Source organism: Lactuca virosa, chromosome 9, assembly GCF_052849685.1.
Source record: "Lactuca virosa cultivar CGN04683 chromosome 9, Lactuca_virosa_CGN04683_v6, whole genome shotgun sequence".
Classification (NCBI taxonomy): Eukaryota; Viridiplantae; Streptophyta; class Magnoliopsida; order Asterales; family Asteraceae; genus Lactuca; species Lactuca virosa.
In genome coordinates, this window is record NC_136434.1 from 24262264 (window position 1) to 24276257 (window position 13994).

At 32.6% G+C, this 13994-nt stretch overlaps 3 protein-coding genes across 7 annotated transcripts; 1 reads left to right on the plus strand and 2 right to left on the minus strand.

Annotated features, from left to right (window-relative positions):
• Positions 1-2135: 2135 nt before the first annotated feature.
• LOC145139039 (uncharacterized) lies at positions 2136-3572 on the minus strand. Its single transcript, XM_079072997.1, has one exon. The coding sequence runs from the start codon at positions 3570-3572 to the stop codon at positions 2136-2138; it is 1437 nt and encodes a 478-aa protein (XP_078929123.1).
• Positions 3530-8049, minus strand: LOC145136866 (uncharacterized). 3 transcript variants are annotated; one of them, XM_079070975.1, is made up of 3 exons: positions 7937-8049; positions 3916-4665; positions 3530-3814 (listed from the first exon to the last, which is right to left on the minus strand). In XM_079070975.1, exons 2-3 carry the CDS (start codon positions 4358-4360, stop codon positions 3651-3653), a joined length of 609 nt encoding a protein of 202 aa, XP_078927101.1. In that variant the 5' UTR covers positions 4361-4665; positions 7937-8049; the 3' UTR covers positions 3530-3650. The 3 variants fall into 3 exon arrangements, with proteins under 3 accessions (XP_078927101.1, XP_078927099.1, XP_078927100.1); XM_079070973.1 differs by lacking the exon at positions 7937-8049 and adding an exon at positions 5020-5471; XM_079070974.1 differs by lacking the exon at positions 7937-8049 and adding an exon at positions 5015-5471.
• On the plus strand, positions 7686-12160 carry LOC145136864 (serine/threonine-protein kinase OXI1-like). Of its 3 annotated transcripts, XR_013720752.1 has the most exons (4): positions 7686-8336; positions 8518-9401; positions 11691-11883; positions 12060-12160. XR_013720752.1 is itself a non-coding variant. In XM_079070972.1 (3 exons), the coding sequence occupies exons 1-2, from the start codon at positions 7954-7956 to the stop codon at positions 9368-9370; spliced, it is 1236 nt and encodes a 411-aa protein (XP_078927098.1). In that variant the 5' UTR covers positions 7686-7953; the 3' UTR covers positions 9371-9401; positions 12060-12160. The 3 variants fall into 3 exon arrangements, 2 of the variants coding, with proteins under 2 accessions (XP_078927098.1, XP_078927097.1); XM_079070972.1 differs by lacking the exon at positions 11691-11883; XM_079070971.1 differs by lacking the exons at positions 11691-11883; positions 12060-12160 and adding an exon at positions 11124-11347.
• The last annotated feature ends 1834 nt before the right edge of the window (positions 12161-13994 follow it).

The following is a 13994-nucleotide window of genomic DNA, read 5'->3' on the forward strand; positions in this document are numbered from 1 at the left end:
CATTATTGTCATTGCAGAAAATGCATGCTAAAATCGGTCTAAAATTTAAAAATACATTAATTAATATAACTTGATTGTTAGAGGCATGTTGCATGGTTTTAGAAATTATTAGCAGATTGAATTAACTTGGAAGGAGAGACATTAAGACTAATGCTTACACTTTTTGTAGATCGAAAAATTATTGCTGTCATAATTAAGATTTTGATAAATTTAGAAATAGTCCCATGTCTCCTTAATTTTTGAATTTCATATTGTGATTTTTTTAATTAAAAGCATAAATGAGACGTGGGAATCATGACCGAAATACCTCCTGATATCTACATTGCAACACATTACTGGCGTAGCCACTCGACATGTGATTTAAAAGAAAAAGCGTAATATTTATTCAGTTGGTTTTATTCTTTAAAAGTTTGATAACAATCTAATTGGAATCAGGGAATTTCCACAAAAAAAAAAATTGATCATCATCATCATATTATAAATGAGCTTGTTAATATTGATGTATCTCTTAATGAAAGTTGTTCTATATACACGTACTATTGGATAATTCATATATGGGACAAAAAGAGTTCCAGGGGTATTTTGGGAAGTTTTTTATTTTAATTGTTTACAGGAGGAATACTTTTGGATGAAAAAAGTTGCAATTAATATTTCAAAGGATGTGAAGAAATTTTGCATCAAAATTGAGAACTTGGCAAGTTTTCCATGATTTAGTTCAAAAAGAGTTCCAGGGGAATTTTGGGAAGTTTTAAGGATGTGAAGATATTTTGCATGAAAATTGAGAACCTGACAAGTTTTTCTTTGATTTAGTTATGTTGGAATTGCAAAAAAATTATATTTAATGTAGTAAGAGTCTGTGATGGTTAAGGGTAGAATAGTAAAAAAAGAGCCTGAATGTATAAACTCTGCCTCCTTTCTCTTTAAACATTAAGAAATGCTAATTGAAACCTAATAGCTTTCTAGAATACAGATTTACTTTTTGGGTCATCAATTGTCATATGGTCATACTACTTTTTCTCTAGATATGGCATCAAGAAGTTTCATCTCAAGCCTGACATCAAGGTTGCTTCCCAATTTTCATTCTCATTAATTGTATTTGATAAACGCATAAGGTTTTAAACATCACATGATGAACTATTATATCAGGACTATGCTATACGATTAAAATGAGATTAACTTGTATTTTTTTTTCCTAAAATAAGAGTCAGAGGCTTCGTTTAACAAAAACAGAACGAACATCAATTATAAAGAAAATCAAGATCAATTAGAAACAATATTAGACATACCGAATTGTAAACAATTACACAGGCGTTTGGTTGCTATTGTAGTTGGTGACAGAAATCGACTCCTGATTCTTGGATGGGATGCTGATAGTTAAACCCAAAAAGTCGGAGACATCGCTCAAAAACACAGAAGGATTAGAAAGAGAGGCAATTGAACCAAAATCATAAGGAAATTGAAAGAACCAACAACATACTGGAATTCCTCACACAGGCTGATGTTTCGTGGCGGTTTGATGGCAGACGTGGTTGTTGACAGAAATCGAATCCTGGTTCTTGAATGGAAATCGTCGATTTTCAAACCCAAACAGTCAGAGATCGCTCCTAAACACAGAAGGATTAGAAAGAGGAGAAATTGAAGAAATATGATTACGTAATTGAAAGAACCAACAACATACAAAAATTCCTCACTAAACAGGGTATACACGGTTCGTTGCGGGCGTTTAGTGGCGGCAACAGAGTTCAGGAGGTTGTTACTGAGGAATCGAATTACTTTCTTGTTGGATGAGATCGTATTCCTCTATTTTGGATGAGAAATCGTTGGGAGAGTCAAATGATCACAGTCCCAATTCTAGGATGAGAAGTCGCTGGGAGATTTCTGAGACGATTGAAGTAGAAAGTGGTGGAGGAATTTACAAACTGATATTTGGTGGTTTTGTTAGAAGTAGGGCCGGTTCTGAGGATTCAAATGCCCAGGACGAAACGGATAAAAAAGGCCCTTAGACCTTAACGTGTAACAATGTAAGGAATTAAATTACGTAAACTAATTTTTTTTTATTAAAATGACGATAAACCTTATAGCAATAAACATAGCAAAATCATAGTATTTTAATGACTAATAACATATCCTAACAGCTAACTGACGATCCTTGAAGCTCTCCTAGCATTCTTGATTGCAAATTGGTTGATCAACTCTTTGTAGTCTATATTCTCTAAGATTTCGTTCTCGATAGATATCATCGCCAAACCGCTAAGTCTTTCTTGGGTCATTGTGGAGCGTAAGTAAGATTTCACAAATTTCAATTTGGAAAAACTCCTTTCTGCAGATGCGACCGTTACTAGAATAGTCAACAATATTCTATATGCAATGCTTGCATTTGGGAAATAATCAAGTTCTTTCAAAAACTTCAAAACATCTATAGGGTTGCTAAATTCATTGGTTTCCAATGTCTCAAATAATTTCAACTCCGTATAAAGTTCATCAGCATCAATATCCGATCTTTCTTCAAACCTGAGTGATTTTTCAAGACGATAACAATATAACTTAAGATCTTTATCTTCAATTCCCCTCAAATTATGTGGAAATAAAAAACCAAATACTTTATCATACTCTTTGAATTGTTCAAATCTTGTCTCAAGAGAAGAAATAGCTTGATCAACAATGTATAAGAAATAGTTGACTCTGAAATTCTCTTCAGGTGTAAATGAAACTTCTTCGCTACTTGAACTCTCATCAAACCTTTTCTTCCTTTCAATCACACGCTTTTGTGGAAATATTGGATCAATACCCATTTCAATAGCAATCTCCTTAGCTTCAACAATCGCTTTTGAAAAACCAGTCTCTCTATAATCCTTGAAGTATCCAATCAATTTGTTTATTTCTGTAATAGCATTATCAAGATGCATATCCTTTGATTGTAACTTCTTACTTACAATATTCACACAGTTTAGTACTTCATACCAAACAACAGTTGATACCAAAAATTCAAAGTCACTAAGTTCTTTTTCTGCTAGTGAAGTTGCTTCACTTGCAATTGCATCATCATTATCTTTTTCTCCAACTTGAAGTAAAGCTTCCCGTACATCCACAAGTTGCAGTTTAATAGCCTTTACACTCTCAACCCGGCTTTCCCAATGAGTTTGACATAATGACTTAAGACTCCAAGCTTTAACATTATCTTTCAAAATTTCCCACCTCTTAGTAGAATTTGCAAAGATAGTATAAATATGTTGGATGAATCCAAAAAAGTTATTTCCTTTAACACACTTGTTAGCCATATCACATAATGTTAGATTAAGAGAATGGAAACCACAAGGAGTGTAAAATGCTCTAGGATTTATATCTAAAAATCTCTTTTGCACTCCTTGGTGTTTTCCTTTCATGTTTGCTCCATTATCATAGCCTTGACCACGCATATCATCAATTTGAAGACCAAGAGACTTTAACTTCTCAAGTGTAATATCAAATAATCCTTTTTCGGATGTATCATCAACATTCAAAAAACCTAAAAAGGATTCCTCGATAGTAATAGAATTATATGATAACTTTAAATACCTCACTATTATAGTCATCTGTTCTTGGTGACTTGAATCGGGAGTACAATCAAGTATGATTGAGTAGTACTTTGCTTCCTTTATCTTCTTGATAAGTTATTTTTTAATTTCTTCAGCTAGCAAAGATATTAGTTCGTTTTGGATTAGGTGGCCAAGATAATGCACATGAAGCCCTTCACTTGTGATGCGTCGCACATGCTCTTTGATAACCGAGTCAAACTCTTCCAACATTTCAATGACACCCAAAAAATTTCCATTACCTGTTAAATACAATTAACAAATAAGAAGTGGAATCAGTCATCATAATTAACAAAAAGATTTTTGGTGGAACTGGAACAAAAAAAATACAATTTATAGTTACCTTTTTGATACAACTTTTCATTGGATCCACGAAATGCTAAATTATGTTTAACAAGAAACTTCACCACTGCAATAATTCTTAAAAGCACTTGTTTCCAGTAATCTCTTTCTTTCTTGAACTGCTCATGTTGAACTTTATCAATTGTTTCGTTCAAGTTCAATCTTTTACGCATGTCAAACCACTTATTCCTATTTGTAAGATGATCCAATGAAATTTCGTGTTTTTTAACCCTAGTGGTAACATGGTGCCAATCTGCATAACCTTCACCATCCAATTTACCTTTCGAAATCCCTTTTCTAAACACTTTACAACAAAAACAAAATACCCTATCTAGCTCTTTCGAATATACTAACCATTCTCTATCACACTTCTCCAAATTTGATAAAGTTCTTGTATATAAAGCTGTAGAAAATCGTCTACCAAATTTATCATAGGGACCATACATAATACTATTATCTCTTTTAGGACCTTTCTCAACCAAAATTTTAATCTCATCAGAATTAAGTTTTTCCCATCTTCTTGGATCATATATATCAACAAGCTCTTTAACAGCCTCATGCTTTTCTGTCTCCTATACTTCTACATGCTCTTGATCTTCAATGTGCTCTTCAACATGTTCTTCAATGTGCTCTTCAAGAGGTTGTCTATGGATAAACTTATCTAGAGCATTTGCGTCAACCTTTCTCTTTTCTTCATCTAGTTTTCTCTTTTTACGTTTTTGATAACCGGATGGTTGTTTAGACTTCATCCCTACAAGTTCATTAGTTTCAACTTTCAACATTCAAGCAATTACAATAAACATAATTTGACAAACAATTTTACAATAAACATAAACTTATAATTTAAACTACTAAACTGATTTCTATGAATCTTATAAACTAATATATTCATTCACTATTCTATTAAACTGATTTCTATAGTAGATAAACCGATAATAAAATATTAAATTCATTCAATATTCAATTAAACAGATAATCTATTAAAGTATGAATCATTCAAGTATGCAATTGACAACTATAAACTTGATAATCCTACCTGATTGGCTGATAATCCTTAATTTCTCAATTCTCATAAATCAATTTTTCATAAATCTTAGTACCTTACCTGATCGTCTAGACGCCTACCCTTGCTGAATCGTTGAGCCGTTGACTGAGTTGCTGTTTATACGTCTACCCTGGCTGATCGCTTTTTTTTGTGAACAAACGAAATTGATCGACTAAATTATGTTTTCGACTTCTGTTTCATGCCTTTGTTTCGTTCCATTCTTTTCTCCCAAATTATTGGGTTGCCGGTGCAAATGGTATATACTAAATTTTTTTTTTGGGCCCCTCAAAAATTTAGGCCCTGTGCCTATCCTATGCACATATTGCACTTGGGCTAAGCCGGCCATGGTTAGAAGGACAAAATTGTAGTTCTGCACAAAGTGACGTGGTAAAACTCTAAAAATTTAGAAGTTTACTGTTCCCATACGTGTTAGGATTTAATATATGTATATAATAAGTGATATTAAAAGTATTTCTACTTTTAAAGGTTGGAAGAATTTTCTTAAAAAAAAAAAAAAAAAAAAAGAAGGACTATGTATAATTGATTTCCGAAATGGCTACTTTGAAAATGGGTTGTTATTTCCAAAATAATTTGGTTATTTTTGTGATACCCAGAAAAAAAGTCCACATAAAGCAAGCAAATTTGTTATTTTAATTATAAATTATCCTAAATCCTAAACGAAAAAATCTACGAAGTTAGTAAAACAATCATATTTATTTTGTATCTACTCTAATAAATGAAAATTCTTTTGTCATATATCACACTCTCACTGATTTGATCACATGTTATTTTGTGGTTATTTTCAATTAAATTTTTTCCATATGGCATTTTGTGGTTTTTTTTATTTTATTAAATTTCACATAATATTTAAATGTAATAATTGTAATAAATGTAATAATAAATGAATATCAATTTCATTAATTGACTTCCTTCTAATTTTAAAATTTCTAAATTAAAATTTTATTAATTTCCTTTGTTTATTTATCTAAATTATTTGTTTAAATTTAAAAAAATAAAAAAACACTTTAATTTTAATAATTCAATATTTTTCTAATTTTTCTTATAAATTCAAACTTCTTAAATGTTTAGAATTTCATATTAAAATTTTCTTTTAAATTAATTTATGTAATACATGAGTTTTACACCTAGTATATTATATCAGAAAATAGATCATAGTTCTTCAATATTTTATTTGACATTCTCATTTTATTTTCTTCATCATCCTATTTGGTTTTCATCAATACGTTAGAATATTTTATAAATGAGTTTATATATTATATAATGTTTCAACTTTAAATTATGTCAAACGTGAATTCCGAGTTTTAAAAGCATATTGAGTTCGACATAATATCACTCAAAGTTCATCTAAGGCCATAAGGTATACCAACAACGCACCTAACAGTGAGGTGAACTGGCACCCGGAGGTGCGATGAACACCATACCGTCTGGTATGCGGTGAAACGGTCCCCCGCGAAAGAAGAAAGCACAACACTTTTTTTTATGTTTTATATCATTGTAGGATACAACATTTCATTTGTTGTATATTTTGAGGTAAGTAAGAGGTGGTCATTTCCTCTCAGGGCCTGAGAGTATGAGATGATTGCGAGTGAAGAATGATGTAATGATGAAATGACATGGAAAAAATAAGATGCAGTGAAAAAAATATACCATTTAACCTAACTGACTAAGGTACTGTTTGTTTTTTCAAAGCGAAAATTCATGAAGTCTGCGGACCACCTCTGCAGTCCTCTGTAGCAGAAGAGGTGGAACAAACGGCTGCAGTCCATAATAAGAAGCATGTTTGTTTTTTAACATCTGTAGACTGCTGCAATAAACTGAAATTTAAATAAACTAATTTTATAAACTGAAAATAGTTTTCAACACCGAAATTTTAATAATTCTAGTATTAAAACATTGAAAGAGTACTAAAAAGAACATATAAAAAAACAAAAATATAAAACTTTTTTAAAAAAAACTTACAAAAATATAAAAAAAGCTAACAACTTTATTCTAGAAAAAACTAATTTTAAAAAACATAAAAAAGAAAATAATAAAAAAAATTAAGAAAGTATTGCAAACGATATCTACAAAGTTCGTAAAAAATTATACACGTTAAAAAAGATGAAACCGAAACTGAAAATATTATTAACAGAAAAGGTACAAAATTAAAAAAACTCAGTTTTTTTTTTTTTTTTTTTTTTTTTAAATCAAGTTTAAAAAATTTGTGGAAACTATAATAAGAAATTGTATCAAATCCGTAAATAAAAGCTTTTAAAAAAAAAAAAGTTATACCAAAATTCTAAAAAAAACACTCAAAAAATAAAAGCTGAAGATGTTTGAAGAGGCAAGTCAAGTACTGCGCCACGCAGCACACGCGCAGAGGTTTTGCAGTCTGAACTTTTCCAAAAAACAAACTGTTGCAAGAGGGAAAATGATGCACGTGTGCTGCGCCGCGCAGCAGAAAATGATTTGAAAATGTTTTTTTAAAAAAACAAACAGCAACTAAGTGTCAGAAACACAAATTTTAAAACCCGGTTCGCATTTTATCGAAAGGGATTGATAAACTAAATGCAACGACTTAACATATTTATAAATAAATAATTTGATTTATATTAATATATTAAAAAATGTAACTAAAAAGAAACAAGGCAAATAAGCATTTTGACAATTTACTTTCTTCTAGAAAAAAAAAAGGTTGTGTTCGCTTTTATTACACTTTTATTGTTCACCAATCGAGTCATATGTAATAGCTAAGCAATTTCCCTTTCGAACTAACTCTCTTTCGCATACCGAGTGTGTGTTGTGTTTGATGCTTCATCACCAAGAAAAAAAGAAAAAGCAATACCCCCTTCATCACGTACCCCAAATCCCCAGATCAAATATTATAAAATTTCAATCAGTTAACTATAAAATCGCAATCGAATCAATCACGGAGAAGAGAATTTTTGAAAAATTGGAGAACAGTAAGAGTTTGTACCTGTACCTGAAACCACCATGGACGACGATCAAAATCAAATCCCGGTGTTAGACCTCCGGCAATTGAAAGTCTTATCGGCGCTAGGTCGAGGAGCCAGGGGCGTCGTGTTTCTGGTCCAAGACGAGTCGTCCAATGGAGATTTGTTTGCTTTGAAGACGATTTTGAGAGCTTCCATTAAGAAGAATGTTAAGAAGACAGATATCATTGGTAATGAGAGTAAGCAGATTTTCTTTGAGCAGGAGGTGTTGCGACTATCACAGCATCCATTGCTACCGAAACTTCGTGGAGTTGTATCCACCGAGAATATCGTGGGGTACGCCATTGATTATTGTCCCGGGCGTGATCTCAATTGCCTTCGTAAGAGACAAACGGAGAGAATGTTTTCCGATGACATAATCAGGTGAATTTTGTGTCTTGTTTTGGAATTATGAAGTCAACTCTGTAAACGCATTGTTCAGATGTTTTACTTTTGGATTTCAGATTGGAGATGCTAACTGAATCGATTTTAATCTACCCGAGTTGCTGTTTAACTTTAATCAAATGTTTATATAACAGTAGTCTCTTTGATTTTGTGATTTTAGGTTTTATGCAGCGGAGTTGGTGATTGCATTGGAGTATCTTCACGGATTGGGGATCGTTTACAGAGACTTAAAGCCAGAAAATGTAATGATTCAGGAAAACGGACATCTAATGCTTGTCGACTTCGATCTATCAACCAAATTATCACCTAAACCTCCGTGCGAAGCTCGATCACCAAAAACCACGCCGTCGCTGTCACCGACGACATCCGAGTCATCAACGAATAACAAAAACCGATTTTCATTTTTTTCCAATTGTTGTCGCCCGGCCATTCCGGCGGAGGACTCGGTACATCCCACCGCCGAGTCAGTCGACAACTCAGTCTCAGAACCAAATTGCGAGCCTCGTCACTCCTTCTCAAAATCAAACTCCTTCGTCGGAACGGAAGAGTACGTTGCGCCTGAAATGCTACAAGGAAACGGCCATGATTTCTCGGTGGACTGGTGGTGTTTAGGCGTCGTTTTGCACGAGATGTTGTACGGGAAGACGCCGTTTAAAGGAATAAACCGAAAGGAGACATTTTACCAAATTCTGTCGAAGACGGCGGAGGTCGTCGGAGAGCCGACGCCGTTGAGAGACTTGATTCGAAAGTTGCTGGTGAAGGATCCGAAACAGAGAATATCAACGACAGAGATCAAGGGCCACGATTTCTTCCGGGGAGTTGACTGGGAAGGACTGTTACAAATCAGTAGACCACCATTTGTTCCGGGAACGTCCGATGAGGATGTGGATGTGGATGGCATGGATGTAAATAAAATCGATATTGAGGCTTTTGTTCAAGGAGTGTTTCAAGTCGATGATTCTGACGTCCAAATCCGTGAGAAGGAACATGACAACGCTTTCTTGCCTTTCTAACAGATTTTGGCGGTGATTCAATACTTTTATGGTAAACTTTTATTTATTATTTCTCTTTAATTTAATTAAAAACAAACCGTACAAAGAACAATCAGTTACAGTATTTATGAATATAATTATAAATCTTATACACGATTTTGTTTAAATTCTTTTATTTCGGTTTTAATGTTAGGTTAATATTATAAAAATAATATATTTTCAGATTATTTCTGTTTAAATATAAAAAAACAATTTATAAAAAGTTGTAATAATAATTATAGCGATGGAGGTGACAAGAAGATGCAAAATAGGGTTTGAAGAGAGGGTGGAGGTAGAAACAAAAATAAAGACGACTGAATTTTATTAATCCAATGTATAAATTAAACAAATGCATAAGTTAAGTTGAGTGTGTTTTATGTGGTACCTCACATGAAATTAAACAAATACATTAAATGAAAAACCACATTGTCAACTATAAAACGATAATGTCACGAGAATTAAATTTCGGAATTGCTTTCAAAGCCACATTATTTTGGTACATATGGCATGATCTCAACAACATATTCTTATCCTAATCCTTAAAATGAAAATTTGTATTTTATCTTTATTATTATTAGATAAAAGTATCATATCATATTATTTTGAAAACAATTACATAAATGGTCCTTTTGTTGGCAGAAAATACCACAAATTCCTTTTGAGAAATTTTGAATATAGATGGTTTTTGTTGTTTAATTTTCTTACATGGTTGATCCTTAAGACTAACGACGTTAAAAAAACACTGTTAAATACATATAAAATTCCTAATTTACCATTTCTCTTTTTTCGTTATTTTATAATTAATCCTATAAATATCGTTTATGTAATCTCTATATATTTGAGGATAAATAAAAAAAAAACCCATCCCTACCCATGGTTGTTTCTGTGAACCATCCCCGCCACCATTGATTCTTGTCAAACAAAGTACATAGAAGGAGATATAAAGAGGCAGTGGAAGAGGAAGTTGAGGAAGGGTGGAGCTCCAACGGACGTTGCACCATTATTTGCTAATTTTCACCACCGCTCAACCTTCCATTTCCAACCAGATTCTCCTAGTTCAAATTCAAAATTTCCTATCGACAATAAAAAAACTTCACCTCAGCATAACATCTAAGACCTCCAATAGCTCCACCACCACCGCCATCCACAAATCATCTTTCTCTACCATCACCACCTGGATCACCTCATTAACCTCCTCCATAGCGTTATCTAATTCTTATCCAACTGCCTATCCATCAACTTGTCTGTCATATTCACTAACCAATACAACAACGTCGTTGTTAAACTATCATGTATCATCGACATAGCCATCCCTATCTCCGACTTTTTCATCGATCTCTACATCTGCGATCTCTATATATAGGGTTGTAAACAAACTGAAAGTTCGGCGAACCGTTCGTGAACTGTTCGGCGGGAAGTTCGTTTATCTTCGTTTATTTAATAAATGAACGAACATGAACACAAATTCTTGTTCGTTTAGTTAAACGAACAAACATGAACAATAGTCTCGTTCGTTCATTTACGTTCGTTTATGTTGTTCGTTTACGTTCGTTTATGCTCGTTCGTTTAAGTTTTTTTATGTTCATATATTTTCAATGGTTTTTTTTATTACATAACTATATTATAGTTCGTTTATGTTCATATATGTTCAATTGTGTTTGTTTATCTTTGTTCGTTTATGTTCATATATGTTCAATTGTGTTTGTTTATCTTTGTTCGTTTATGTTCGTTTCAGGGCCGGCCCAATAGGGTGGGCAAGCTGGACGACCGCCCCGGACCTCGCCAAATCTCGGGGCCCCGTAAATTTTGATTACTATATATATGTAGCTGATATAAAATATAATATGCAAAATATAAACAGAAGTAACTTTGGTTGAGATGGTTAAAGTGCTTTTGTTGAGTTGTGCGAGGTCTTGTGTTCCAACTTTTTGTGTTCATATATTTTGGAATTTTTATCAATTTACTTGTTAATCTAATACAAGGCTAAAAGCCCAACATCGTAGTTAGGTTTTTTTTGCTTCTTAAGAGATGAAGTCGACACCTTTCCAAGAGATGACGTTTCAGTTTTCAATAAGAAATTATGACTATTTGATGTTACTCGTAATACACGGGCTCACATCAATTTTCAAGAAGGCAAAACATAAATGGGCGAGCAAGAAACCGAAAAGCTGTCATATTATTTTCATGTTGTTCAAATTTGGGTTGCTCTCTTCCCTGGTGGATTTTTTGACCATGTAGACGGTAATGCCCCTGGTTCCATTTGGCTCTTGATATGCTTGTCTTTCTCTACGATGTTTTACAGTTTTCTCCTCCTGAGGTGGAAGTGTATACGATTTTTCTCTTCGTTTTGGGATCATCTATACCGTAGCTACATGATTTTTGGTCATTATGGACGGTTTTACCCCTTCCTCTAGTTTTGCTCATGCTGTGGTTTTTTGTCCTGTTGTCGGCATTTCTCATTGTTGTCGATTGGTGGTTCAATAGTTGTTTTCGAGGTACCTTCTTTTTGGCTTCTTTGTATTTATTATCATGCTCGTATTTCTTGTTTTCATCGGTTGTGCCTTAGTGATGCTTCTTTTGATGTTATTTTACAAGTTTTATGCCCTCTTTACATCTGTTCTAATTTTTTCTGATTTATGAGTTATATATATTTTTTCTGATTTTTGTGTAGGTAAACTGAAAGAGATGTAAACAAAGAGATTAGAGGAGGGATCACTTGTAAATTACTGATATAACGATATTGTCAATGACAATTTTGCCACTTTTCACTTACTTTGTATATTTTCATATTGTGGGCCGTATAACATTAGTGGTAAAAACCAAAAGTTTGACGGTAATGGTGATTATGGGTGTCATATATGAATTTTTTTGATGAAAAGGATGGATAGATGTAGTTGAATGTAATTTTTTTTTACATACGGGTGTTTAAGCTTATACGATGTGCTTTGATAATAAAAGAAAAAATAAGATTACTTGCTTATTGTTTTAAATTGTCATATTTTATTCCATCCACTTCGAAGGTCCAAAATGGGGCCTCATTTTCAAATTTGCCCCGGGCCCCAAATCGGCTTGGACAGGCCCTGGTTCGTTTAGCATGTTCACGAACATGAACAAGCCTTTGTTCGTGTTCGTTCGGTTCGTTTACCGCCCTATATATATATATATATATATATATATATATATATATATATATATATATATATATATATATATATATATGGAAAAAGAATTGAGTCCGACCCCTCATATTTAAGGGTATTTTAGTTATTTTACAAGCACTTGACCCTCATTCTCTAACAGGGTAAGCCATAAGGATCACAGTGCAACATTTCAGACTTTCAAGGACCATTCATGGCCAAAATTACTCAAAAGGACTTTGCGGTGGTAAATTATGCCAACAAAAAACCATTTTATGTAATTTTGTCCATTATTTTATTAGTCACGACGTATCCAACTTAAACAATGAACAATGACTACTTGATATATACAATATTTATTGGTTTTTTTAGAATGATTGATAAAACTATATTAAAAAACTAGTATTATGGAACCACAGTTACAAAATTAATTAAATTTTAATAGTAAAAAAAACTCAAAATTATTAATCATTTATTTTAAATAAATTATTAATTAAGATATTTTTTTAGTTATATAAAATTATAATCATTGATTTAAATAAATATGTAAAATTATATCACTTTATAATTTGTATTAATTTTATTTCAAATTTTATTCTAATGTTATTAATTTAATGTAATTAGAGTGTCAAATTTAAAATTTACAATTTGAAATGGATAATCAATAGGTTGACAAGTGTCATTCATTAATTAGGAGACATAATAGGGCGGCACATAACAAAAGAGAAATAAATATAATTATGAATGCCTAATATAGTGACACATGTCAAAATAAGAATAAAATTATTCTTTTATTAGAATAGGGATTAGAAAGGATATAGAAAAGGAAACAATTACAAATAAATAATAGACAATTTAGGCTTGTGAAGCTAATCATCCTCCTTCGAGTAGCACATAAGCAACATATCAACACTCTGAAGCTTATCAAGATAACCAAAATGACATACCTTGACCATAAGATGGAGCACCTTATCCAAAAACGGTGCACCTTGTGCCATAAATGGCACATCGTGAACCCATAAGGGGCATCTTGCACCTAAGGGGCGCATCTTGTTGTATGATGCATCTTCAGATGCTCCAGTCTTCTGTCAGGTACTCCAGTGTGACATCCCTATTATCATGGCCCGAAAAAACTTTTTCTTTATGCTTATTTAATTCAGATTATTCTTTTATTGCGGAATTTGTTCCCAAACATTGTTTCGATGTGAGTTAATAAAGCTTTTCCGAAGAAATGGTTTTCATTAATATATATTGGGATGTCATAACTGATATATAAAGCATAAGCATAAACTTGTCTTAACAGACCTTACAACATTTTATTATACTAATGACCTACATCTCCTCGAATCTCTCATCAGATCCAAACATCATTATCCAAATACCTTCGTACTGCTACCTGTGATATAAAGAAACTGAGTGGAACAGACTTGAGACCATGGTGAGCACATAGGGTTTTCAACCCACAATAA

What these genes read in the sequence shown, in the direction of transcription:
- LOC145136864 (XM_079070972.1), top strand. Translation starts at nt 7,954, where the DNA reads ATGGACGACGATCAAAATCAAATCCCGGTGTTAGACCTCCGGCAATTG. An exon ending in TTTTCCGATGACATAATCAG is followed by an intron (nt 8,337 to 8,517) that starts GTGAATTTTGTG and finishes TTGTGATTTTAG; the next exon opens with GTTTTATGCAGCGGAGTTGG.
- LOC145139039 (XM_079072997.1), bottom strand. Translation starts at nt 3,572, where the DNA reads ATGACTATAATAGTGAGGTATTTAAAGTTATCATATAATTCTATTACT.
- LOC145136866 (XM_079070975.1), bottom strand. Translation starts at nt 4,360, where the DNA reads ATGTATGGTCCCTATGATAAATTTGGTAGACGATTTTCTACAGCTTTA. An exon ending in TGAAAAGTTGTATCAAAAAG is followed by an intron (nt 3,815 to 3,915) that starts GTAACTATAAAT and finishes TGTATTTAACAG; the next exon opens with GTAATGGAAATTTTTTGGGT.